Source organism: Ranitomeya variabilis, chromosome 2 (assembly GCF_051348905.1).
Source record: "Ranitomeya variabilis isolate aRanVar5 chromosome 2, aRanVar5.hap1, whole genome shotgun sequence".
NCBI lineage: Eukaryota > Metazoa > Chordata > Amphibia > Anura > Dendrobatidae > Ranitomeya > Ranitomeya variabilis.
This window is the reverse complement of record NC_135233.1, coordinates 38,068,608-38,078,504: the sequence shown is the minus strand read 5'-3', so window position 1 is coordinate 38,078,504 and position 9,897 is coordinate 38,068,608. Positions and strand designations below refer to the sequence as shown.

The 9,897-nt window shown below is 47.5% G+C and overlaps 1 protein-coding gene across 1 annotated transcript in view; it reads left to right on the top strand.

The window, feature by feature from the left end:
* Nucleotides 1-1,103: 1,103 nt before the first annotated feature.
* SMYD2 (SET and MYND domain containing 2) overlaps nucleotides 1,104-9,897 on the top strand; it is a 35,443-nt gene continuing 26,649 nt past the window's right edge. Inside the window, exon 1 of the mRNA XM_077282282.1 lies at nucleotides 1,104-1,406. Within this exon, the coding sequence (XP_077138397.1) occupies nucleotides 1,240-1,406 (167 nt within the window). The 5' untranslated portion in view covers nucleotides 1,104-1,239. The remainder of the gene's footprint in view (nucleotides 1,407-9,897) is intronic.

The following is a 9,897-nucleotide window of genomic DNA, read 5'->3' as shown; positions in this document are numbered from 1 at the left end:
TACTGCAGCAGGGGGTGAGTGCTCTGTGCTGTATACTGCAGCAGGGGGTGAGTGCTCTGTGCTGTATACTGCAGCAGGGGGTGAGTGCTCTGTGCTGTATACTGCAGCAGGGGGTGAGTGCTCTGTGCTGTATACTGCAGCAGGGGGTGAGTGCTCTGTGCTGTATACTGCAGCAGGGGGTGACTGCTCTGTGCTGTATACTGCAGCAGGGGGTGACTGCTCTGTGCTGTATACTGCAGCAGGGGGTGACTGCTCTGTGCTGTATATTGCAGCAGGGGGTGACTGCTCTGTGCTGTATACTGCAGCAGGGGGTGACTGCTCTGTGCTGTATATTGCAGCAGGGGGTGACTGCTCTGTGCTGTATACTGCAGCAGGGGGTGACTGCTCTGTGCTGTATACTGCAGCAGGGGGTGACTGCTCTGTGCTGTATACTGCAGCAGGGGGTGACTGCTCTGTGCTGTATACTGCAGCAGGGGGGGAGTGCTCTGTGCTGTATATTACAGCAGGGGGGGAGTGCTCTGTGCTGTATATTGCAGCAGGGGGTGACTGCTCTGTGCTGTATATTGCAGCAGGGGGTGACTGCTCTGTGCTGTATATTGCAGCAGGGGGTGACTGCTCTGTGCTGTATACTGCAGCAGGGGGTGAGTGCTCTGTGCTGTATAGTGCAGCAGGGGGTGAGTGCTCTGTGCTGTATACTGCAGCAGGGGGTGACTGCTCTGTGCTGTATACTGCAGCAGGGGGTGAGTGCTCTGTGCTGTACACTGCAGCATGGGGTGAGTGCTCTGTGCTGTATACTGCAGCAGGGGGTGACTGCTCTGTGCTGTATACTGCAGCAGGGGGTGAGTGCTCTGTGCTGTATACTGCAGCGGGGGGTGAGTGCTCTGTGCTGTATACTGCAGCAGGGGGTGACTGCTCTGTGCTGTATACTGCAGCAGGGGGTGACTGCTCTGTGCTGTATACTGCAGCAGGGGGTGAGTGCTCTGTGCTGTATAGTGCAGCAGGGGGTGAGTGCTCTGTGCTGTATACTGCAGCAGGGGGTGAGTGCTCTGTGCTGTATACTGCAGCAGGTGGTGACTGTTCTCTCCTCACTGCAGCAGGTGACGTCCCGGCTCTAGGACCCCGCGGCTCCCGCAGCTGCACAGCTGTCCTCCCCTGTCTGCCTGTCCCGGGGAGACATTAATAGCTGCTCCCAGGCACGGCGGCCTCTGTCTCTCTGTGGAGCATCCCTGTGCGGACACCATGGGACCCCCTGATGCCATCGAGCGCTTCATAAGCCCTGGGAAGGGCAGAGGGATGCGGTCGTTACGTGACTTCAGGCCGGGAGAGCTGCTCTTCACCTGCCCGGCCTATACCTGGGTCCTGACCACCAATGAGCGGGGCAACCAGTGCGACCACTGCTTCACCAGGTACCTCCCGTCCTCTGCCACCCGGGCACAGGCTGCCGTGTACCCGCCGCTCCTGTCTGTGTCCCCCGGGGCGGAATCATTACCGCTGCGCCTCTATTACAAGGAATGCGGTGGCGGCAAGGTCCTGCTGCACGTGGGCGGAAGCGCTGATTCCTGTAGGACTGCGCGGTCCTAGCGCCGCCGGATATATTCTGTATGAGACCTTACCTGCTATAATACTCCAGTGTGAGGCGGAGCAGAGCGGGCGGTGCTGCTGCTGCTGCTGCAGAGATTCGGTGCACGGACAGGTCTGCTGTAATGTTTCCTTCTCTCCCAGCATAAACCAGTAACAAGTGGCAGCATAAAGGCTGACAACGTCACTGTGTGGAAGATAAAATTATAAGGATGTTGTCACATAGTGGAATAGTCAGCGGCGACCGAGGCAAATGTGTGTTTTGTTTTTTTAATACTCCTGCTGATGCCCCTTTTTTGGGGGTGGGATGCCTCAGTGATGCCCCTTTTTTGGGGATGGGATGTCCCAGTGATGCCCTTTTTGGGGGGTGGGATGCCTCAGTGATGCCCCTTTTTTTGGGGGGTGGGATGCCTCAGTGATGCCCTTTTTTGGGGGGTGGGATGCCTCAGTGATGCCCCTTTTTTTGGGGGGTGGGATGCCTCAGTGATGCCCTTTTTTGGGGGGTGGGATGCCTCAGTGATGCCCCTTTTTTGGGGGGTGGCATGTCCAGTGATGCCCCTTTTTTTGGGGGGTGGGATGCCTCAGTGATGCCCCTTTTTTGGGGGGTGGGATGCCTCAGTGATGCCCCTTTTTTGGGGGGTGGCATGCCTCAGTGATGCCCCTTTTTTGGGGGTTGGGATGCCTCAGTGATGCCCCTTTTTTGGGGGGTGGGATGCCTCAGTGATGCCCCTTTTTTGGGGGGTGGGATGCCTCAGTGATGCCCCTTTTTTGGGGGGTGGGATGCCTCAGTGATGCCCCTTTTTTTGGGGGGTGGGATGCCTCAGTGATGCCCCTTTTTTTGGGGGGTGGGATGCCTCAGTGATGCCCCTTTTTTTGGGGGGTGGGATGCCTCAGTGATGCCCCTTTTTTTGGGGGGTGGGATGCCTCTGATGCCCCTTTTTTGGGGGGGGTGGGATGCCTCAGTGATGCCCCTTTTTTGGGGGGTGGGATGCCTCAGTGATGCCCCTTTTTTAGGGGGTGGGATGCCTCAGTGATGCCCATTTTTTGAGGTTAGATGTCTGTGATGCTCGTTTTTATTTTTTTAGTCCCAGCGCACTGAAGCGGACCTGTTGCTCAGTTGATTATTAATACCCCTCAGGTTTCCGCACGGTCCCCTCACCCCGACCCTGTTCTCAGTTACACGTGCCAGATCCCCTGCGATCCGGGACTGTTCCTCTATCTTATGGGCAGGGAATCATTTATTATTTTTGTAAATAGCCGCATAAACACAAGTAATGTGTAGGCCACTATGACAGTTCTTCCTGGCATTAAAGGGGTAGTCTCATCTCGGAAATTGAGTAAATAACTAGTATTGTGATCTGTCAGGAATTGACCTGACCTCCACAATCCCCCACCCAAAAAAAAAAAAAAAGATTCGGGGGCTGTGGCCCCTTCGCGGTGTTCCCTGCACAATGGCGCTCCTGGTGCGGCTGCTATGAAGGGGCGGCACTGATTGGTTGGGACCCCTTGATGATCCATTGATGGCCATATGCAATTCCTGCATAAGATCAGATCCCCTGTAAGTATCTCCGGCTGCACACAGAGGATGTGTGATGTCTCTGCGGCTAGATTTAGGATGCCATTTTCCGTGGGGCGTCGGAGCCTTGAAGTCTGATAACACTGGGTATGAAGGTTCACATCTGCTCTGCGGTTTCCATGACGGGTCTTGCACCAGTGGGGCCCAATGGATCCTGGAGGGAAATGGGTCTTTAAAGGGGCTCATACTAGATAAACATAATACATAAAATGATCCCCTCTCTCACTGATGCCCCCAAGCTCCTATTCTAGTGCTGACCCCCATCCCCACCGGTCTTGGTCTCCTGGTTCTGTCATTGATATACCGGATATACTACAGTGGCCAATCACAGGCCACATTGGTGACACGCCTTAGTCAGTGATTGGCTGAGCCAAGGACCAGGAAGCGCAGACCAGAGGGGATCGGTAAGGCGAGATAGAGTAGAGTACAGATCACAGTTCCTGTTTGAGTCTGGTCTAACAGCCTTTTATAAGGCTATGAGGCTGTTTGTTCAGGTCCAGAAACCCGCGGTCCGTACTGAGTCTGTAAAATACGGACATATGAATTCAGCCCATGGGGGTAGTATTGCCACTTCTTAATTTTTTTTTTTTAATCGATCTGACCACTTTTAAAGGGCATCTCTTTGTAGGATGAACTCGCCTAAGCCGTCTATATGGGCATTTTGGTCATAGGAAGCTGAGTAATATGATACCTTGATATCTGCGACCTGATGTCTTATTCCAGAGAAATACACATTTTTTTTTTTTTAAATATGTAAATAAGCTGTTGAGATCTATGGGCTGGACATGGATCACCCTGAGATTCTGCCTCCAGAGATCATTGTAAAAAGGGGTGTTACCAGTGTGAGACATGTAGATATGGAGAGCAGACTGTCAGTCATTACATGTCTCACCCCATTTCATTTACAATAAGCTCTGGAGGCAGATTCTTGTTGAGATCTATGTCCGGCCCATAGATCTTAACCGCTCACTTACATATTAAGAAAAACGTGGATTTATCCGGAATAAAACGTCGGATCACAAATCTGAAGGGATCATTTTTTTTTTTTTTTTTTTTATTCAGCTACCTATGACCTACATGCCCATATAGATGGCTTAGGAGGGTTGATTCTACCTTTTAATGCCTTTTAAGACTAAGGTCGTGAGTTTTGTGGCAGAACTACAGGAAAAGAGAAAACCTAGGCCGATTTTCACATTAGCCTCAATAGTGGTGGTTTTCTTTTTTTCTTTCCCCCCACTCCAAATAGAGGAGAAATACATGCAGCCGCCATGCTCCGGTCCCGAGTGCCGGGTATTTTATGCGAGAGACTCGCAAGTGTGACCCCGGCCTAAATGTGAGTCTAGTCTGACATGGCACCTGTTGAAGTCTTGCGTTTTTCGGACATTTTTTAATTTTTTTTTCTTGGTTCTATCTTAATTTTTTTTTAAATTTTTCTTTTGATTATTCGCTCAAGTTCACACTTTTTTTTCTCTTCTCTCCTGAGCCAAGTTTATGCATGTTGTTGGCCATTAGTCCGCCTGTCTTGCCACGCTCGGTGTCGTACAATGAAGACGTTCCTTTCGTGCCATGTAAAGCACTCTAAGACCTCGAAGCAGTCGAGGTTCTCTGCTGGGGGTCACAACAGATGTTCACGTGAAATGCTCTTACATGTCTGGGGGCAGGAGGGATGGAGAACGGCCAACAATCCGTGCCAGGGCCGCTGGGTGGCAGGAGGGGGACGGGTCTCGGAAGACACGCTGGTGACAGATACAGTGGGCCAGGATTCCCGTGCTGAGATCGCGTTCTCCTCACATCCAGCTTTTTTTCAGCTGTTGTTCCTTTTGACATTGGCACCTGTCGTCACTTACTTGTGTAATTACATTTCTCATGTCGGGGCTTCTTTTTATAAACCGGCCCCTCGGTGTTAAGCCTTCCAGCTATTAGCTGCGTGCCTTGTAGGACTTGTCTTGACCCATATAATTAATCGGCCTTGTCCATTGTCACGGGGTGCGTTATTCTAAAGTCAACTGTGCTCATTTGTGCCTTCATTACACGCTGACTAGCGAGTGCTGATCATAGCTCGGTCTATGACCTCCCTGGGGAGTTTCCTCTTTTTAGTCATCCAAAATAAGCATTTTTCCGGTTAAGGTTGCCTATTTTTGGGTGACCTCTAATGACCTCCATCCCAAGAGTTGGCGTTAAGCTTTTCCAGACTCCTAAATGGCAATTTTCCCTGTGGGGTTACTGCACCTTCTCCTCTGGAAACTTGGCAGTCAAGGTGAAGGGGAAGGTGTAATGACTGTCAGATAAGTTACGGTAACTTTTTGGTAAGCTGGATCAGGAGAAGAGAACATGGTGCAAACCGTTGTGATTTCTCACCCCCCCCCCCCCGCCCAAAAAAAAAAAAAGAAAAATAAATTCTGCTTTAGCCAAACCCTTGTTTCAGATGACACCCATCCATGGCCTTCATGTGCCCCCACCATAGCTCTCGTTTGCGTCTTCCGTGAAAGAATCATTCCAGAAGCTTTGAAGGAGTTTTCGGAATGTACCTAGGAGAGTTTGAAGTCCTTCAAGAGATTTGGAAATTCTCCCTCTGCACCCCCATGTTCGGTTCCTCTGGTCATCTTTTGGATTTTTAAGGCTACATTCCTACAATAAGTTTTTTGTTGTGTTTTTTTTTTTGTTGTTGTTTTTTTTTTTTAAGCTGCATGTTTTCAGAAAAATATGCAAGTAACCTATTTTACTTAATGGGTGCAGAAAATCTGTAACCTCAAAAGCTCATCATGGGAGCGTAGCCTAAATCTTCCAATGCTGACTAAGCCTTATGTGGGCATGACTCGTATCAATGACGCGTCTCTGTGACCACACGAGGCCTAGTCAACACCTGGAGATTGGAAGACGTGAAGCCGCCGGACTGAGGGGAGAGCTGCAACTGCAGGAAGGTTGGGCCTCGGATTGGTGAGGGTCTTCATTTTTTTATTTTTAAACCATTCCCGGCCTTTCAGCTGCCGTTGGAAGACAAGCCGCGCTGATGATGGCCTGTCAACAGTTACCAGCCAGGAAGCTTGCATGGTCAGCAGGTATGGTGCACATGTCCCATCCTGAATAAGATGTGTCCATGATGCCACCATCTAATGTGAGCTCCCTAGTGGGTGCCAGTCGGCGAGACCTCCTCCGCGCTGCTACTTTCCTGATGCAGTGAGCGATGCCGGAGCCTCCCTTTAGTTTGGTCACACATTGCCATTAATGTCAAACCAAATAAGTCTGAGGCGGCATTACTGAGAGGTGCTAATGACGTCTCGTCCATCCTTAGGAGTCCAAAAACTGCCAAATAAATAAATATGATTGTGTTATTTTGTGATTTGAAAACTTTTATTTTTGCACTCAGATTCATGTATTTGGGGCAAAAAAAATCACTTGCAATTGGGTTTAATTAAAAATGCTGCACTGTTTGTGTAACACAGAGGCTATAAAAGGCAATCTATTGCTGGCTGGAGAATGAGGTAACTGTGAATCAGTCAGTGACATGGTTGTGATAGTCTTATGAGAGAGCTTGTAGTTCTTTTCTGCCTTATGATGACCACAGACCACATCAAAGTTGAATGTGCAAGGAAATAGAGTTCCTGTATAAGCCAAACGATGCTAATTTTTTTACTGAAGCTCGACTGCAAGAAAAATGGCTCCAAATACACCACCGATTCTGACGGATGTAACGTAGCTACATTGGATGGTAATACTGATTTTATATATACATACATACATACATACTGTGCTGGGACTACAGAAAGATTCCTCTTGTTCCAGGGAGCTACTCAAAAAACATTATTTGGTTGTTTGATGTTGGGATGTGGGTTGGGTTGTTGTTTTTAGTTGCTATTGGGTTGTATGTTGGGTTGTGGGTTGTTTTGGTTGGTGTTGGGATGTTTGTGATGTGGTTGTTTTGGGTGGTGGTGGGTTGTTGGTTGGTATTTGCATGTGGGTTGGGTTGTTTGTTGTTTTGGTTCGTGTTGGATTGTTGGCTGTATTGGGATATGGGATGGTGTTCGGATGTTTGTTGATGTGCTTGTTTTTGTTGGTATTGGGATGTGGGATGGTGTTCGGATGTTTGTTGATGTGGTTGTGTTTGGATGGTGTTGGGTTGGTTTGGGGTTGTTTGGTATCGGGATGTGGGTTGGCGTTGGGTTGTTGGTTGGTATTGGGTGGTGTTGGGTTGTGGGTTATTTTGGTTGGTGTTGGGATGTTTGTTGATGTGGTTGGTGTTGGATTGTTGGTTGGGATGTGGGATGGTCTTCTGATGTTTGTTGATGTGGTTGTTTTGGGTGGTGTTAGGTTGTTGGATGGTATTTGGATGTGGGTTTGTGTTGGGTTGTTGGTTGGTATTGGGATGTGGGTTGGTGTTGGGATGTTTGTTGGGTTGTTTGTTGTTTTGGTTTGAGTGTGTTCTTTTTTTTTTTTTTTTTTTCTAAATTCTTTCTCCTAAAAGGAAGTTTTTTTGAATGGGCTATAGTCAGTCTATTATTGTCTACTATACGAGTGATGTTCCCCCACCTTCCTTGCCACAGTCTTCTGAGTAAGCCCTCACCTGTATAAGAAATTTTTAGCCCAGGCATCCATGCAGAAACTTACAAAAAAAAAAGTTGGCTATTTTTTATTTTTTTATTTATTAAGCTTGCAATTTTTGTTCAGATTTGGGCCCATAATGCGGTTTAATACGCAGATTCTTCTGCACAAAGGCCATTGGGCACTGCTTCCACTTCTCCATTACCATCTCATATATTTTATTTTTTTTATATTTATCTTGGATCTAATGATCAAACCGAGCAGATTTTCCTTTTCCGGCCAAGTGTTTGTAATCTTCAAGCCAACTTAAGATAGCCGGTGTTATTTGCTGCGGAGAGGCGTCCGACACAAACCAGATCCCTCTTGCTGTGTCTCAGATGCCTTCTTTGGAAGCAGAACAATGACTGATAATATGTGGATAGGGAACATTGGAAGACCTTAGTGTGGGAATGTTTCTTTTTTTGTTTTAGATTATTTTTAATTATTTATACACTGAAAATTATTTTTATATTACGGTAATGGGGATTAATTGTATCAATATTTTTTTATAATTGGATGATTTTCTAAAGCTAATTAAAACTACTATAGCTGGTCCTCACCCCTCTGTATCAGTCTGTCATTGTAAGTTTGTTTTCTGTAAGTGATATCTGTAACTTGTATGTAACCCCTTCTCATGTACAGCACCATGGAATCAATGGTGCTTTATAAATAAATAATAATAATAGCTAGAGATTCTTAAGAAAAGGCAACATACAATAAGGGTATGTGTCCACGTTCAGGAAACGCTGCGTGTTTGACGCTGCGTAGAGCCGCAGCGTCAAACAGTGTCCAGATGTTACAGCATAGTGGAGGGGATTTCATGAAATCCCGTCTCCACTATGCGGTAAAACACGCAGGCGTCAGACCCGCGGAAACAGACATGCATCGTCTTTTCGGAACGCAGCATGTCTGTTTACAATTTGGCGACGCTCCGTCCCCGCGCCGTAAATTTATCATAGACAATCATTAGATGCGGTAAAACCGCATCTAATTAGTCACATGCGTAGATACTGCGTAACTGCAGCTTACTGCGCATGTCTGCCGGCTCAGCTGTCCCGCCGCCGGAAGTCCCTCGTCCACTGCAGTTCTTGCGGTAAGTTATCTTATCGCGAGAACTGCCGTGCACGTGACAGGGACTTATCTCCGGTCACTAGTCTGGTTCTCACAAACAGCTGATCAGCTGATTGTGAGAACGCTGCAGTGTAGGTGATCGCTGGAGAGTTATCTCCAGCGATTATCTACAGGCTCTGCTACATCTGGATGTCAGGCATCCAGAAGTAGCAGAGCCGGACTCGTCTACACCGGACTCGTCTACACCGTACGACCTACACCGTATGACCTACACCGTACAACATGCGACATGTCACATGCGTCATGCAACATGCTACGTGCGACATGCAACATGTGACGTGCAACATACGACATGCAACATGTGACGTGCGTCATACAACATACTACATACAACATGCAACATACTGTATATACATACAGAACATGCAACATACTGTACATACAGAACATGCAACATACTGTATATACATACAGAACATGCAACATACTGTATATACATACAGAACATGCAACATTCATAACATACATAGAGTACATACAATACATACTGTACATAGACATACAGTGCATTAAACATAGAGTACATACTCACCATCACCTTGTCACCTTGATCCCCGAAGCCATTGTCACCTGTAACAACTAATAAAATAATAAACAAACAATATACTCCCTGATCCGCAGATATCCAATTAAAACGAGTGTCCCACGAAGATCTCCCGTGGAGAGCAGCCACATCAGCTGATGTGACTGCTCTCCAGGGGCTCCAGGAATACAATGATGGAAGGTGTCCTGCCACAATGTATTCCCCACAATGTATTCCTCCGCCCCTGTGAGAAAATAGTCCCTAGTCTCACTTGTGGCACTGCTGTATGGGAAAATTCCTGTCAGTGTGTCACTTGAGGGCCTATAGAGCGGTGACATCACCCGATGTCACTGTTCTATAGGGGAGATCGTCGTGGGACATTTGCTATTAATTGGACTACGGCGGAAAGTAAGTATACGGTTGGTTTATTTTTACTTTTTTTGCAGGCACTCAAGTATGGTGAAATTAAGAATAATAAAATACTTTTTTCTGGCTGTGTCTTTATTTATTT